At 40.4% G+C, this 17,847-nt stretch overlaps 1 protein-coding gene across 1 annotated transcript; it reads right to left on the reverse strand.

Annotated features, from left to right (window-relative positions):
- Nucleotides 1-281: 281 nt before the first annotated feature.
- LOC311487225 (sodium- and chloride-dependent GABA transporter 2-like) lies at nt 282-14,565 on the reverse strand. The gene is made up of 15 exons (XM_084543424.1): nt 14,443-14,565; nt 10,726-10,916; nt 9,809-9,943; nt 8,674-8,814; nt 8,263-8,344; nt 8,044-8,176; nt 5,601-5,735; nt 5,053-5,156; nt 4,322-4,446; nt 4,072-4,184; nt 3,446-3,583; nt 3,235-3,337; nt 3,048-3,148; nt 2,563-2,733; nt 282-2,481 (listed from the first exon to the last, which is right to left on the reverse strand). Exons 2-15 carry the CDS (start codon nt 10,910-10,912, stop codon nt 2,368-2,370), a joined length of 1,782 nt encoding a protein of 593 aa, XP_084399550.1. The 5' UTR covers nt 10,913-10,916; nt 14,443-14,565; the 3' UTR covers nt 282-2,367.
- Nucleotides 14,566-17,847: the final 3,282 nt, after the last annotated feature.

The following is a 17,847-nucleotide window of genomic DNA, read 5'->3' on the forward strand; positions in this document are numbered from 1 at the left end:
CCGTCTTCAGCTCAAAAGGGCAGAGTATATGTATGCCTGCTGGGGCGACTGGAGCTCTTTCATCATAATTATTTTAACAGACTCACTTGATGATATCAGTAAAGCAATAACCATTACTTGACGTTGTAAATGATCAATACTTTTACTACAGTCGTATTGTTTGGATGTCACGTGTTAAGTACCGTTTCATTCAGGCCATTCATGTAACTGCAGCTCGACGTGAAAAAGAGAAGAAGATAATTTACTGCAGCACATGAATAATAAATCACAACAACACCCAGTTGTCTCATTAGGACCTCGTTTAATAAGATTTGAACCATGAAATTAACAATTCTATGATTGTGAGCGACACAAACATTTACAGTAAATAATACATTAGTGAGCTGGTTGTTCAGGATGTTTTTTTTCTATTAACACTGGGTTACGCTATAAAATGTCAATTTTAAACACTGATTCTCACATTTCTAACTCAGATATCTACTGAAAATAGACTTTTATATATAATATAAAACTAAATCATCAACTGATCACGACTTGTGAAATATTTGACATTACAGCTTTCATGTTATAGATAAGACTACTGGCATAAATTTCAGTGCCGTGATATGAAAGTCTACAAAACGGTAAAAACCTGCATCTGTACAAAAACTAGAATTAAAAATTGTTAAAGTTGACAAAACAGTAAAAATATAATCTATATAATCTATGTACTGTAACTGTCAAAAATATACTCTGTGATTCTGACTGTGAGTGCCGACAGGTTTGCACAGTCATTGCAATAATACGTTTTAATGCGAAAACCAAATGCAAACATGAAATAAGGAATTCATTTCCTGCCTAAGTGAGCAGTCCATACACACAATGTTTACAGTACCAGTGCTCTGTAGAGGCCAGAAACACTTTAGTGTTGGGGCAGCTTGGTGGCTCAGTCAGCGAAGGTGCACATAGTGTCCGTGGTTCCAGTCAAACCTACTGTACAGGGCCTGACCACCTCTTTTATGCCACTGCTACACTGTCATTCCCAGTGTTCAAAAAGCGACTGAAGCTTTTAATCTGTATGGCTTATTTGGCAAGTGTTTAGCGATCATACGTCACTTCAAACAGTTACACAACCTGGGGCCTGTACCACAAAATCAGAAGATCAGGAGGTATCTAATGGTGCGGATGCTTTTTACGAGCTATTCTAAGAGCGAGCACCTCAGAATAACACAAGGCAACTTTGTGCAATAAAACACTATTGATCTTGTACTGAGATTATAAATGCAACACTTTGATAGGATCAGATAGGACTTCAGGCAACTTAACTGTGTGTCATACGTGCATCATATTAATTATATTTTGTCCTTTGTTCCACAAACACAGGCAAATTAAAGGTAATGTAATATAATAATGATCTTTTTGCAAATATTCCTGCTGTTGCTGTGTCAGACTCAGCGAAGATACTGTATATAAAACCCCGAGAGATCAAGACTAAGTTGAACTTTCTTTGTGATACAGGCCACATAAAAAACCCACACTTATATATATCTCACTCATTAAAATTTCAAGTATCAATTTGAATTTTTGCATCGATGTTCTTTTCAAAGGGACTACATGGAGAGAATGTAAGAATTTAAGGTTTGCTTTCTGAAACAACAAAAAGATTAATCATTAGTTGATAGACTATACAAAATGAATGCTTAAAAAGTAATTCAGGGAAGGAAAACCTCCAAACACGCTTTGTTGTTGTCAGGATTTTTGTTTGTGGACTGGTAGTCTGAGAAAACAATCTGAAGACGTCACCTCAGGCTCTGGGAAACTGTGATGTAAAGTTTGTCACATTTTTTTTTTTTATATGTTATTAATTCAATAATCACTAATTGAAAATCCCTTAGATGGCTGCATTTGCAGAACCAAGACCAGAACACAAGGCTGAAAGCCCAGACACTAAGGAGAAAAACAAAACATCTCTCATCTTGTGCATTCTCTTCACTGTAGCACTTCTAAGTCTCCTCTTGAGTGTCAAACTCTGCAGAGCTCAGTGGAGTGACAACACCATTAACTGCAACTTAAATCAGATGCTTCACAAGATTACTGAAAGCATAAGAAAGCAGAAAAACATGTTGTTTGAATGTTGTGCTTTTGCAAATTACTGGACACTTTTCAGGCCTTTTAAATGTTGCTCAACTATCTTTGGTTGAACTAACCAAGACTGGCACACCTGACCAGTCACTGATGGTGGTTGACAAGTAGCTTTGTTCTTCTGGGATCAAATACTAAAAAGATTGAGAAGTGATTCTTGAGAGGGACTTGATGTAAGACCACCGGGTTGGAGGTTAGCTTTTCCGTATGCCTCGATGTTGAGTATATCGGGAGCTGAGGCACTTCTCATGTGGACACCATGTTGTCAAGAGAAGAGGGAACGTCGAGCATTTCGAGAGCTTTCATCTCTGATTTGGTCAAGGGAAGATCCTCAGCTGGAGTACACAGTGCAGAAAGCCTCTGACAAAGAAGAACATTGACTTCAATTTTAAGGAATGAAAACACATTCTACTTTTTAAGATTCATATACAAATTGCTGACCTGTCGCAGAGTGCCGGGAGTGACCCTCAGATTGTGCACCATCCAGATGGGAACCATGAGCGTGGAGGAGAGTGTGAACCACCAGCCAAGAGCATAACCCCACCATGGATACTCTATAGTGTTGTTGAACTTCAGAGGAGTGTATTTGACCAAAGAGAAAACAAAAGTTGCCTGAAAATAATCACGAGAAAAAAAAGAAAAATCATTAAAGTTGTTTTACAAGTGATTTAAACACCTTTATTTGACTTAAATTCTTTCTTTTAAAAGGTTTTTTTGTTTCCAGGCAGTTTTACTTTTTATTTTTTATTATGTCTCTAGTTTTCAGACAATACTTCAATGTCTGAGCAGCCAAACTCATACTGCTCATAACATTAAACAAAAACAAACCTGTTCCCTTACTGATATGAATCATCTGCTGACGTTCTGAGTCATGTACGTAGCTCTAGCCTCAGGCTTTTAGCGTGACGTGCTGCCAGCAAACTCACCATGCAAATTACTGGAGTGACGTATTTCAAACAGTACTTAATCAGGGGCAACGGCCTGTATCCAATCATGTCCTCTATGTTGTCATAGAACCGGTCAGCACCTGTGAGCCGACGGAAACCCAGAGGTGAGGAACATGTGAATTTGTTGCGAAACAGCCGTGGATATTCCTGTTGTTTGCTAACTCACCGTACACCCATCCAATACACACAGACTGCAGTATGGCGAAGAGAAGTAAAGTCATCCCACTGCAGGCGTAGTAGTCAAACACCTGGAAGATGTAAAGGCCACCCTGTGTGGGAGACAGAAGATTTGTAACTGCACTCTTTTGATCAATTATAACTATTACAAGGAATAGTAGTTACTGGTAAAATGATGCCACAGTTTAACTTGACCATACTTCTGTAACCATCACAAGGCCGATGAAGAAGCTGAAAACACTGATAGCGAGCAGAAGAAGCTTGCGTCGGTGGCCAACGTGGAAGAAGGCAGGATTCATGTCAGAAATGGCTGTTGCGAGGGCTTCCAGGCCCACAAACTGAAACACAAATTCCACCTTCTCTGTCAAACGGAATGCGCTGCAAACATTTCAAATGTCACCGTATAGTGATTCCTTGCAGACTGCACAGTTTTCTAATTTGATTTTCATTTTGTGAGGCTAAAGATTTATTTATATGTATATGCAGGGATACCTGAGTCAGACTTTTGTCAGATTAGTAAGTGGTTCATTAAAATTATGAAACGTTCGGAGAATATTCAGAGAAGAAAAATCCCTGACCTTGGTCTAGATTCACAAAAAGCCTATTGCTTTTCAAAATTATACAAATACACAAATGTGACAAAAAAACTTTCTGATGGAGATATGTCGATTTTTTTTTCACCTATGAAACACTCACAGACCTGAAATCAGTGGCTCAAGAACAAAACCCAAACCTTCTACAAATTCAAAAGGTCAAAGGAAGGTGGAGGAACATGATCAGAAACCAAACACCTTTTCTGATGCATCTTAGTTAACTGTCAGCCTACCTCGCTGTCCAGTCCCAGTAGGATGATCATAATGAAAAAGAATATCGCCCAGAGCTGAGGAACAGGCATCATGGCGACTGCTCGAGGATAGGCGATGAACGCCAAGCCAGGACCTGCAACCAAAATGAGACAAAATTATGGACATCAGGTCATTTTTACGCTTGTCCACTCGAAACATTTCTGTCTTGTGCATTTAATATATTTTGGATGCCGTTAGCATAGTGGCATTATCTTAGTTTCCTTTACTCACCCGACTCGGCTACTTTTGAAATGTCTGTGTTCTGTTCGTATGCCATGAATCCAAGAACAGAGAAGATGGCGAAACCAGCAACAAAACTGGTTGCACTATTCAGAAGGCACAAATAGACACAATCCCTAAAAGAAAAAAAACAAAAGAAAAAAACTTATATATCTTGTTTTTTTTGTATCATATTGTAACGGACTGGAGTGATTATCTCGTGTTATGTTCAGTTCTGTTTGCTCTGTGGCTGGCATTGTCGCTGTGGTTGGACAATGTGAGCTGACGGTCCTGATGCCAGTGAATGCGCCTTGATTGAGACAGTATTGATGGAAGGGCGGCTAGTTTGTTTAGGAGGAGCCGTGTATTGTAAGTGTAGACTGACGGGTTTTGTTGTGTTGGCGCAGGCTACTGCTGACAGTAGCCCGAGCTAAATAAACTCACGGTTAAGCATCCGAAGCCATCCTTTGTGTGAGACGTGTGTGTTTTCTTCTTTATTATTGCTAATACAAAACAAAAATAAGTGGATGAGCCTTTTGGCATTCAGTAAAAAATTGTTCTGGAGGAAACTATTGGATTTCCTTTGTGTAAAAGAATCATTTTGTATAATTTTTGTGTTGTCTTCTGCTTTTTTTTAAATCACTGGCTCATTAAATGGCACCAAAAGAACATTGTTTTTCGTTTAGCGTGTGTGTGCGCTTGCATGTGTGTGTGTGTGTGTGTGTGTGTCGAATCAAACTTACTTGTAACAGTTATTGTTGTACTTATTATAGCTGCCAAGCGCAGTTAGACACCCAATGCAAATAGCATAGGAATAAAATATTTGCGTGCCAGCATCCATCCACACCTGCAACACAGATACAGGATTTATCTTCAGTAAATTACTAATGAAAGGTGTTGATGTGTGTGGAAACTCTGCTGTTAGACCAGACAGAACATTTGCTAATGTTTTACACTGCTGGGAACATAGTATGTGACATGAATGAAGCAATCATCTGCAAGTACATGAAAAACATGTATAAGTAGCCAATCTATTTGATGTCTTGAATGGTGATTTCCCCACTTAAATTTACTTTTATTCATCTTTAGATACAGTATCTAATATATACTAAATGCCCTGGAATTCATCTACTTTATAATTAAGCTTCATTAGTCCTAGACCAAATGAAGAAAGTCAAACTAATGCATCATCACTACAGCTAAAATGTGTTTGTAATAAGAAAACCCTTTGGGGGTACGTCAAGGTTAAAGAAGAGGTAGGTTCAGGACAAATAGTAAAATCAGTTTGTACCTGGGGATCAGAGAGGCGGTATGGATCTGGGTAAAGATAAAACTTGATCCCATCTATGGCCCCGGGCAACGTGAGTCCACGAACAAGCAGCACCGCCAACATCAAATATGGAAACGTGGCGGTGAAGTAAACCACCTGTGGAAGAGACACGCTGAGGGTTAATTTTTGCCAAGCAAGGAAGTGCCTTCAACATTGCTTAACTTCACTTGGAGATACTGTAGCACTTATTGAACACATACTGTTAACCTTCACTTACACTGTATTCATGTCTGAGAGGCTACAGCCTTAGGATCAACTCAGAAAAACATGAAAAAACATCACAAGGTGTTGACCTGGCCTCCAAATTCCCTGGATTCCAGTCTGATCAAGTATCTGTGGGATGATCCACAGAGGAACCTCCCACCAAAGGTCATGACTTTTTTGGCGGCACAAGGGAGACCTACACAATATTAGAAAGGTGGTCATAATGTTATGCCTGACCGGTGTATGTTTGAGTGAATATTTAGTTTAAGGTTGGGGTAAGTCTCCAAGAAATAAATCAATGGAAACACAACTGTGTTAGCTCTAGCTATGTAAAGCTTAGCCACACCCACTCATAAACAGAGACTGACAGAGAGGGCAGATAAGAGGAAGGAACCAGTTTTGCCAGATACAGCTGATGATCAAAACACACACAAAACAAAACATAAGATCAATATTTGCGTTGTACTTTAACCACCCAGATTGGTTACTCCAGTGTAGACTCTCATACAAATCAATGCAGTTGATGCATAGAAATCACAGAGTGACAAACTGCTGCAACCAACCACGGCAACTACTCACATCTAGCATGAAGCCATTTGAAGATGTTATGTAGTCCACTCACAGGCCCGTTGAGCTTTTCTACTATTTAGTAAGAGGCAGCTCTAACTACTGCACCAAACACTGCTTGCCATGTGAAGGCAGAGTAATGACAATACAACAGGCATCTTCCTCTTTGCACAAACAGATCAGAACACCCATGCATAGATTCGATGTCCAGTAGGGGTTGTACTGACTAGTCGACTTTGCTGCCGTGCCATGACGCTTTAAGCAGGAAGTCAACTAGTCGCCGTGACACGCGACAATAACAACACGGACGCCTCGGGGAAGACAGGTGAGGAGTCCAGTGGGTCATTGCAGCAAAGTACGAGCGGTTCGTCAAGTAAGTGTGTGGAAATACTTCACTAACGATGAAACCCATTCCGCTGTGACATGCAGAATATGTAAGTCAGTCCTGAAATACAACAAAAGCACCACTGCAATGCATACTCATCTGAAAAGGCATCCTCTAACACTAGCAGAGAAACGGTCCAAATCCTCTAAATGGCAGTCAGCTAACGACGGAGAGAAGGAGGCTGCAAATAAACAATTAGCTGGTGATTTTCACTATCTAAACTTATTAGACCTTTAGTTGTTGCCATACACAGAAAAGGCTTCGGAGACATACCATTTTTCTTTATCCCGGCTACAGTATCCTATCATACAACCCGCTGTGAAGCAAGTATTAAATGCTACTGACGGTCACCATTTATTGCACTAGGGGCCAGTAGTTCCTCACAGAGCACCACACCTTTCAGGGTGCACTACTAGACTGTTAGATGAAAATAAAATTTATAACCGTCCAACTTGGTGAAAAAAAAAAAAAAAGGAAGATCAGGCAACACTGAAAGTAGTAAAAATAACCTCAATAAAAAACAGATTGGGAGGGCATAAAGAGTCAGCAGTTCACTGCAGCGTGAATTTTTTTTGGCATCTTCATTTTCATACCATTTATTGTACTCACTGTACTTGTCTTGTTCAACAAGTCTGAGGATATTTGAAACCTAGCAAGCAGTCAGTATACAGTAGCTAGATATGTTGTAAGCATAAAGGCACACAAAACTTCTGCCTTCTGTCTGTCTTTTGTATTGTATGTGCACATTTTGCACATACAAGGTATGCGTAACCTACGCACGCAGCCTACGCCGGTGCGAGCCATTTATACTTGTGTGCTCGTCAGTCTGGCTCGCTCTGTAAAAACGCCACCCAAATGCTACTCTGTGCTGTGTATTTTTTGCCAGTCGGGTTAATTTTTGTTTTTACCTCCTTTGGAGAAGCAGCCGGAAATGCTAAAGAAGATACACGCTACTACCAAGCGGACCTGTCACGACGTGTAGTTACATTACTGGGGAGGTGCACATCAGGCTACGGTGTTGGGTTCTGCGTAGGGTCTAGGCTCATGCCGTAGCTACTGCGTCAGACTGACGCAGAAGTATAAACCGCACACTAGGATTGCACTTAAAACACGCCCACGGCTGCCAGTAGTTCTTCACAGAACACTGCACATTTCAGGGTGCAGTGCACTACTAGACTGTTCTGTTGGATGCTAAAACTCCAGTTTGTGGTACTTGGTACTTTGTGTAACATTAAAAAGTGAACCTACCTTTCCAGTAGACTTCACTCCTTTCCACACACAGAAGTAACAGATGATCCAGGACAAGAGAAGACACAGGGCCAACTCCCATCGAATACTGCCCAACTCATGGATACTCCCTGTGATGTTCAAAACTCTTCTCCTGCAAATCACAGTAATAAGTCAAAAATGATAAGTCACTTCCCTGACTTGCAAGGTGTTTTAGTTTTGGTTCAGGTTTTTACTTACTCCCAGAACTCTCTCACTGGCGATGTCGCGTTTATGGTCATGTTGAAATACTCAGGCCTTCGATCAAACTCCGTACAGTTTTCTGAGAAATACAGGATGGTGCATAAAGGAAGTGTACACTCATTGTCAAATCCTTCAAACTCTTGTCAATGATTCAATCATTTGTTTTGCCTTTCGGCTTGGTTCCTTCTTGAGAAGAGTTTTATTTTACTTTAGACCTTTTATCAGTCTACAGAAAATTACATTTGTAGGATTCTGTTGTACAGATAAAGGGCAACTTCCACTCAAAGTGAAACAGGAAGCATTCCCTCAGCTTTGTCCAAATTGAATGAGTCATGGCTGCAATAAAGCTTCATAATAATGTTGCTGTTTTCCATCCTTCTTCTTCTCTGATCTCATACTGAGTCCTACCTGTGTTCCAGCTGTTTCCGCAGCTCGCCCAGGGAAGTTCAGAGCTGAACGAAGAGAAGAGATACAGGAATGCCCAGGCCAATATGATAATGTAATAAATGCTGGAGTATAATACCACCACCTGACTACCGTAGCCCATCCCTGAAATAAACAAACAAACAAGTCTTTAAATCACAGGCCCAAAACTTGAAAATACAGAATACTATTGAAAAATTAAATATTAGCAAAAAAATATATAACTTAAATTAAAACTGTTGCAATTAAATGACAGATTAAAGAAATTCAAAGTGTAATACAGTGTTTAAGTGTCACAAGGATGTCATTTAAAGGTGATCAGTATTTAGTAATGCAGATACCAGATAAGTGAAGCATCTGCCTAAGAACCAAGTGTAGTTGCAGAGTAAATGCAGTGTGGGTAACACATTTTCAACTGTTGTACATTTACTAAAGACAGTGCGTACACAACTCCAAGAAAAACATACACGTTTGTAACTCATTCATTTACTTGTATTTGGTAGAGAAGACGCAAACAAGAAATGACGAGCTGGAGGTATAGCGTGCAACAAAGGTCCCTTGGCGGGGATTCAAGCCAGAGGCAATATATAACCAATGCACTGCATGTTGAAGATGTGACCTCGACACGGACCACTGAGTTTCTTAGCATGTGATGGAGCAGCAGACTTGCTCAACATCAGAAACACAATTTACAAACGGGGAATGTAAGTCACGATTACAGATTTTCTGACGTACAAAGAATATTTTTGACCATGTCGGGCACACACATAGACATATAACGTACATTCACACAATGCATGTCATTGATTTACAGATGTGTTTTCTCAGGTACTGATATCGACTGAGAAGCAAGGCCTGTTTTCTTGCTTTGTGTTTTATAATGGATCGATAAATGAAACATCCCTAACGAAAAAATCCAGCAATAAAATCATAACACATCCGTCAATCAGTCCGACATTAATAACAGGATTTATCGGTGGGATTTGAATTTTAGTGACAGGACCTGTCAATAAGAGATAGTCCCTTTATTAATATACATCACGTGACATGTTCTAATTTTTTCCCCTTAAATCCAAGGATTTATTTCTATTTCACACTGATGATAAATCCAGATCATTACCTTCAAATAGGGGACAAATTTTCATCCAGCAGGTGATACTTCCCTGTTTGGTATACTGGCCAAGAGCCGTCTCCAGTAGAAACAAGGGGATGCCGCAGGTGAAGAGGAAGAGTATGTATGGGATAAAGAACACCCCTAGGGAAGATCAAAAGTTTTACTAAGTTGTTTGTAGATTGAGCATCAACCTACATGTTCAGACTTTTACATCAAACTTTTAGTAACCTTCATGTTACTAAAAACTAACTCTGCATCTAATCTCTAACAATTAATATTGATACTGATAGTTTGTTATCTATCAATTCATCAGCCTGGGGAGTTTCATCAGTTGTACAACTTGTAGTGTTTCTGTCAGTTATCTTGTTATCTTGTTTTTTTTTATTATTTCTATATGTCTTAACAGTATACTGTTTGTAATAAACAATAGAGATGTTTTCTTCATTTATTTGAAGTTTTTTTTTTTTTTTTTTTTTTGCAGCTGTCCTGCGGTCTTGTAAATTCCTGTGTACTGAGTTATCTCGGCTGCAGTACAACAATTTCACAGATGGGTGAGAAGTTTTACTGCTGCCAGGTTGTTAAACTTCATCACACCCAACAACGTTAACACTCCTCAAAACTGCACAGTGAGCGTCCTGAAGTATATGGCACAACAACAACAAAAAAAGGATCCCATGACCTTTACTCTTAATTATCAGACGCTATATCAAAGTTGAATTACCCTTGCTGTATTTACTCTTCAAAAGATAAGTGAGTAGCAAAGTAGTAGTTCTGAGCTGAGGTTTTGGCTGACAATACACTGGCATACTGTAAATAAATATTATTTTAATAATGCTCTTCCAGCTTCTAATCAGAGCTAAATGTTTGTCTTGTGTTGCATCATCGCATGAAGATAAAATCCCTATTCCCATTACGAAACTCACCTCCTCCATTTTTGTAGCACAGGTAAGGGAACCGCCACACATTTCCTAGGCCTATGATTTGTCCTGCAACAGCCAAGAGGAACTCTATTTTGTTAGACCACTGGCCTCTGGTAATGGTCCTGGGCGCAGGATTGGCTGTATCCACGTCCAGCCTGAACTTGACCTCTGGACCATAGGGCTTCTCCATCGTACTGTAAAGAGAGGACAATGAATCGTTTTAAGATCAAAGGTCTAATATTATTTTTCGGGAAGCTCAAACTTTAGAGATCGTCTGGTTAAATCTCTGTAGCTTTGTTAATTATAATTATTTGTGTCTTTTTTTTTTACGATTTTCTTTCTGAAAAACAAAATAAAAGATGTTCTCTGTACTCACAGGCCGCAACATCATCACCAATCACAGCGGGAATATTGACATGGTTTAATCTCTGTATATTAACATCCATTACACGCACAATGCCAGCAGTCTTGTCGCAGTGGGTCAACAGAGGGTGTGCGCAGCTTGGCATGAGGGTCATTCTTTTTATCAATGTTGCTTTTGTGTGGCTGCTTTGGATGTGATGTGGGAGTGAAGCAAATAGACTGGAAAATATTTGTGCTACTACATTACTGTTAAAAGGCTTCAAATCCCGAGACGCTGAAAACAACTGTGCCCAAGTATTTCAGTGATTATGCAGAGGCTCGACTGAGAGAAGTGTAAAACTTAAGCAGTGCATAAGAGTTATCAGCACCAGAGACTGACTATTACCATATGTGCTTTCAAAGTATAGTTTTCAAATAAATAATAAAGAGAAAAATCATTTTGCTTACTGGCCATCATTAAGACTAACGTTATATATTTAACTAAGACAATGTTGGCCTGGGTGTTTTTTTAATCTTCATCAATTAAGTTTGACTTACCGACTTGTATAACAGTCCTACACCAGGGAAAGGGTACTTACTCACAATGCTAAGAAAAAGTTGCAGCCGAGGTGAGGCAGGAGACAGAGACAGAAATAACTCAAAAATCAAATCTGCCAACTGAGGAATCTTAACTTGAAACTAGAGATAACAAGGGATCTAAACTTGTAACACAGTCTAGTAGCTCAAGACAAAACACAACAACAAGACACCAGGTGAGTGGGTGGGGCTTGGAGGGATGGGTTGAGGACAAGGTGGAGATATAGGTTTACCAGTGTAGCCTGCGTTTGACAGCTCTTGCCAGCCAAGAACAAGAAAGGCATATGCCAGTACTGGAGCAGGCTTTGGCCTTAGGCAATTCAGGAACAGATGATACATACTGTAGATAGGCGAAGGTGCTGGACAGTAAAACCCCCATGGTCCTATGCAGGTGAGGAGCTGCGGCTGAGCTGAGAGAGCCAAATTCTGAATGCCTCGCCTGCTCCCCCACAGTGGTGACTCTTCAGGGACAGGCTTGGGCAGATTCTGGACAGATTCCTTCCTAGTCAACTGCATGACTGGCTGGAAGCAGGCCACAAACAAACCTTGACTGAAATCAGTAAGGGAAGTTGGCTCAAGGCATGCAAAGCAAACAGTGGCACTGGCTGGAGGTGAAGCAGGCCAAATTTAACTACCAGGGGTGCTGGTCAGTTCAGAGGCTGGATCTGGCATGCAGCTAGCTGACCAGTGTCTTGCCAGCTTGGGAGGAGGAGCATGAGGGGCACTAGCAAGAGAAGGTTAGCCTTGGTTTGAGGGCCACTGAAAGAAAATCAGAAAAGTACCAAACATGTGGAGTGAATCTATCTCTAACTTGAGGAGTGTTTGTATTAGGTACACAAAGCTGAAATTAAAGCACTCTGAAAGAACCCTAAGTTCTTAAAAGTTTTTCAAATGTGTTGCTTCAAATGTAGAGTTGTCTTGTAGGATGCTGTTGTAGTGCTGTCATATTGATTGTGTATGCGCAAGTGTGTAAAAAGGAAAGTTTGATTCTGATTTGTCCCCTTTTCATGTGTACAAAGAAATGCAAATGAAGGTACTATAAAGTACTAATTGTCCCAAGGTGTGCCTGACACTTGCAAGTCTTGCCCAAACCCTGGACTTTGAAAACTGTCCTTGTGACATTCCTTTGCCATAGAAATCAGGGGAGATAGACAGGATTCAGTGAACTTCTCAAAAACATTATTGGAATTTCAACTTGACAACACCCATCAAGGTCAGTATCTCGCCAGGCTGGACGCAACTCTTTCCATTTACTAGAGAAATTCCCCTTCTTGGTGTTTTCAGTTCAGTCCAAGCCCTGTAAATGGTGTCGTTGTCCTTGAGGACAGCACTCTATTGCGAAAGACCTCCTCAACATACGAAGAGTTTGTTCACGCACAATGGCTCTCATTCATGTACTGTATATTTGTATAGACACAAAGCAGCAACTTTTGACCTGGTAGGTATTCAGTATCTGGAGAATATCTCAGATGGAGACATGGCCTGGCTAAGGAACAACAGGCGATGGGGATAGTGAAACAAAAACTTGGTTCAGACGTTGGGTGAGCAGCTTATCTTGTAATCAATGGACACCACCTTAAAACACATACACCGAGCCATATCAGCTCCTAGCAAAGAGCCATTGCAAGAAATCCCGGCGTTGCTGACGTAACATCACTAGTACCATATGTGTGTAGCTGGAAAGGCTATAGCGAGTAGACAGCTGAATAAATCACCATTGTTTGCTTCCTGTACTTTTTATTATCAGGCAAATTCTTGTCTAAATTAGAGCAAAGGCCATGCTGTGCCTTGTGTACGGTCTACAACCATGCCAACCGCTGTGATGCTGCGCACAGGGACAATGCTGACGTTTAGCATTGTGTTAGCTTAGCTGGTATCTCATTTAACACAACAAAGTGCACCCGGGGTTGACAGGAATGGCAGCACTTGACTTACAGATGAACAAAATTTAACATTTTCGCGATCAAATGTTGAAATACAGTATGTGCTACTAGATTAAAAGCCAATAGGATTGTACCAGCAGGGATTTGTTTGTAGAAAATGTGGCGGTCACTTGATAGAAAATCCCCTGTTTCCAGAGTTTATTTTTTCTTATCACAAATCAGTTTCATAGGACTGTAATTCCTAGAGGACTGGGTGGGGAGTGAAAAGTGTTCCTGCACCAGAGTTGATGCTTTTACTGGCAGTCTGTACTGACTGACTAACCTTCATCCAAAACCCTCCAGGCAGCAGGTTCAACATGCTTGACTAATACTAATGCTTGGAACAACTTCTGTCAGCAACTTGCGGCAGAGTTTTGCTCTATGCAGGACCACACTTCAAAATACTTGTTGATCTGATGATCGTTATATCTCTGATTAACTAACCGTCCAAAACTACTGAATGCAATATTAACAAATGTCATTCTTTTTTTCTACTGTAAATTAACCTCTTTAACAGTGTTTTAAAGAGTTTATTATTATGCAATCTGCACAAATATTTGCTAAAAGTTGAATTAATATGTTTGCTTTTTGCAGCCTTGATCACAGAGCAGCCGGAGGTGTTACTCCAAACAAAGGAAGTGGCTGCTCTCAGTGCAGCGTAGCCTGTAACCTTTGGCCTACATTATACAGAAACAAACTGCATGCGCCAAGCGTGAGTGCAGCTATAAAAGCACACTTGTATCTGAACTGCAAGATACCGTTTCCTGTCTAAGAAATGAAACCATTTAAAAGTCCACTCATAATTTACACAAAGAACTGATATAAAAACAAGAGTGCTGTGACATAAAGGGAGGAGTACCTGTGAAAGAGCCTCACGTCTGTAGTCTTTGGCTCTGTGTTATGCCTCCATTCCAGATGAATCTATCTGTTGCCTTATGGAAAAAATACACGTCTAGATCCCCCAGTCTCACAAGGAGAAGTGTTCTTCCCAGCTCTGACCATGAGTGAGTCCATGACTCACTGTGTTTCAGTGCTGTGACAATGAGGCAGTGGAAAAGGACAGAGAGAGGAGGGGGCGGGAGTGCTATATGTTTCTGAATGACCAACTTAAGGCGGAGACTCTTTTGCTAGGCCACATGGTCTAACAGGGAAGGGGAGGGGTTTTGCACATTAGCCATACTAGCTGCCTTTGCTCACATGGCTCTAAAGGAGCCTATGCAGGCTGTCTGTATATTTCACCGCGGTTTAGTCTAAATGAATCCAGCTCACTCTGATAATCCCGTTAGTGCTCATCGGCGTCACCAGGATCTGGAATCTGGAAAAGCTTCACTCATAAGAAACTGAACTGTGTTATCATTGATGAGCCACGCGTCATGAAAAGTGAAAAATACACACGTGATTAAATGATTCATTTTTAACGCCGTCAGTCTGCTGTTATGTGCTGGCACATAATCCTAGACTAAGAGCGGCCTAAAGCTCAGCAACATGAGCCGTCCCACCTTAAAACTAGTGAACCGTATCTACAGCCTTTACATCTGTCTACCTACATTTTACACATCTTATGTTTGTGTTTAAAGTTTGTTCTGACCTCCACTTGACACCTGAGTCATGTAAAGCAGACAAACCTGACACCTAAGTGCTTCCCCCTCTGTCGTCCCTCCATTGCTCAATCTGTCTATGAACAAACATTATTTATTTATTGAAGAGAACATGGTCTATAGAATCTTAAGTTAAGTTAATATTAACATAAAGAGATGGAAAATAAGCTTAAGGGGAATATAATAAATCAGTCAGTGGTTCCCAATCTTTTTCTGCATGGTCTCCCTTTTGTAGATAAGAATAACGTGTCATAGATGCGTCTGCGGGATTGTATAGTTTGATACAGGAATCGCTTTTAGCTCACGGTTGCTCCATTAACCATTGTTGTGACCACACTGTGGTCTCTCCTTATTACCCACCTTCTACCCACAAACCTCTCCCTGGTGTGCTGGCAGTGCTCAGAAAAGCCTCATTCAACTTCAACAACCCTACTAGCTCTTTAAGACACAAAAATAACTCTGCATGTTTCTCCTTTCACCTCTCAGTCAGTCTAGTTTGTTTTATTCCCCATTTGCACTTACATCTTAGTGGTGATGTTGCTCAAAGATTTCTACACCTTTGTTGAAAGAGGTCTTGAAATAACTGCATTTAAACTAAATATGAGAGATAAACAATGTGTGCAGTATGCAGCACACAACTTGAAACTACAAGATTATGCTACATTTAAGGCAGGGGTGTCAAACTCATTTTAGTTTGGGGGCCACATGCAGCCCAATTTGATCTCAAGCAGGCCGGACCAGTATCATACCAGAATAATAACCTACAAGTAATTTTCGCACTTTGCAAATTCATGCTGCGGTCCAGATTAGACCCTCTGACAGACCGCTTTTGGCCTGCGGGCCGTATGTTTGACACCTGTGCTTTAAGGAAAGTGAATGTTCTCAATAATCTGTACAACTATTGGAGGAAACAGTTACTGAATACGCTACTAATAAACCAGTGTTCTTCGTAAGGAACCGCAGAGTGAAATCCACTCATAAATACGCTTCAAACGTGTCGCAACGCATATTGAAATAACTGAATGTAATGTTCCTGTTTTGGAAACTGTAGATGGTGTCTCTGTGGGACAGACACTGTCACAGAGGGAGGGAGAGAAAACATCACCTCGGGTCACCAGCTGTGCCTTTGCATCAGTGAAAGAAATGTGTGGCTTCAGGCCATTGTTTAAATACTCTCGCGCTAAGTGACTTTTATGACCATTTCATGTTTCTCATGTATTTCAGGTTTGATGTTCACAAAATAGAAACTGACTAATGTAGGGCATCATAAAGAAAAACTTGCTCTGTTCTGAGCTGACTTTTTAATTGAATTTGAAAACAACCATCTAAACAAGGCCAACTCTTTGCTTGTTCCACAGCTGTCAGCTGTTTGGGCTGCTGTGCAGTCGGAGCAAAGCAGCAGTGCCTCAACATTTTTTGGTACTGAAAGGAAAAAAATTATTATTTTGGGAAGACTGCTTTTGTAAAAGAAGGCAGAAGGCAGATGGCTGAAAGTCAGTGTTACACTTTGCACAGTTTTGCCTTATGTAATAGGTGATACGTCTATTTCTGTTTAAGTATGATTCATTTTGACAAAGTGCCAGTATCAAATTACTTTATTCCCCTTTATGGCCCAGTCTTGTTGTGTCACAGTGAGCAAAACAAAAATGAATGAGTGTAAAGGAGTTTGCTTGAGAGGCATTGGTAGACAACTTTGGTTAAAAACTTTAAAAGTATCATGCTTTGACTCCGTTACATTATATTTGTTAACATTTGCATAGTAAACCTAGCGTCGCCTGTTTCATTTGCTCAAGATCCGCTTAGTGGCTTGTTCAGGAACACGTGGATCTTTGCTCATGCTGTGTCATACTACTCCACAGTTCAGGAGAGTCACAACGATTTCTGACAGCGGTGTCATCTTCACCACAACCAAGCAAGTTAATGGTAAAAGATTCATTGTTTAATGTCCATGCTCAATTGTGAAATCTGCTTTGTCATACCACTTAGAGAAGGTCTTGCTCTTGTGCATTCTGATTGACTGTCAGGCTTACGGTGCCGAACTGAGCCATCCTTAATGTGCCTTTCCTGCTGTGACGGGTCCAAGTGTCTGCTGTGAAGCAGTCAAATAGCTCTAAAAACAAAACTGCTTCTTGTCTGATCCTGGAAGATTTAACAACTATTAGAAAACACCAAACTGACAGCTTTTACATAACTGGCATAAATGAATCACAAACTCTATGTAAGACAAATGTCTCTCAAGGTTGCAGTGACAGCCATTTCCCTACCAATAAAAAAAGAATACGTTTGTTTGTCTACTCACCTCTTGTCTCCTGAAGCTGCTTGATGTTCTTGTTCTTGTGACTTTACTTCACATTTATCCATTTTAAAACTCTCGGATCTGAGTTCAGAGCCAGTGCCTGTCCGAGTATCTCCGACACGAGAGCTTACAATGATCATGTCTGACAAATCATTATACGGGTCGTTAATGAATTATCTTTTGGCAGCCTCTTCCAAAGCGACGCTGTGCAGGGCAACTGGAGTTCTAAGAAACACAGTTGAAACACAGTTGTCTCCTGTACCAGTTTCTTTTATTTATTTTTTTTCATCAAGCTGCACATATTTTAAGTTTCCAAAATACAAGGGAGGTCTGGCTACTATACCCCATAGAATATAAGATATAAGACTAT

Source organism: Chelon labrosus, assembly GCF_963514085.1.
Source record: "Chelon labrosus genome assembly, chromosome: 4".
NCBI classification, from domain to species: Eukaryota; Metazoa; Chordata; class Actinopteri; order Mugiliformes; family Mugilidae; genus Chelon; species Chelon labrosus.

Bases quoted from the DNA above. Each gene is read 5' to 3' on its own strand.
- LOC311487225 (XM_084543424.1), bottom strand. From the start codon at position 10,912: ATGGAGAAGCCCTATGGTCCAGAGGTCAAGTTCAGGCTGGACGTGGAT. The intron at 4,447-5,052 runs GTAAGTTTGATT...TTTTTCTTTTAG, and splicing joins TACAACAATAACTGTTACAA to GGATTGTGTCTATTTGTGCC. The intron at 4,185-4,321 runs GTGAGTAAAGGA...TTTTGGTTGCAG, and splicing joins TTCAAAAGTAGCCGAGTCGG to GTCCTGGCTTGGCGTTCATC.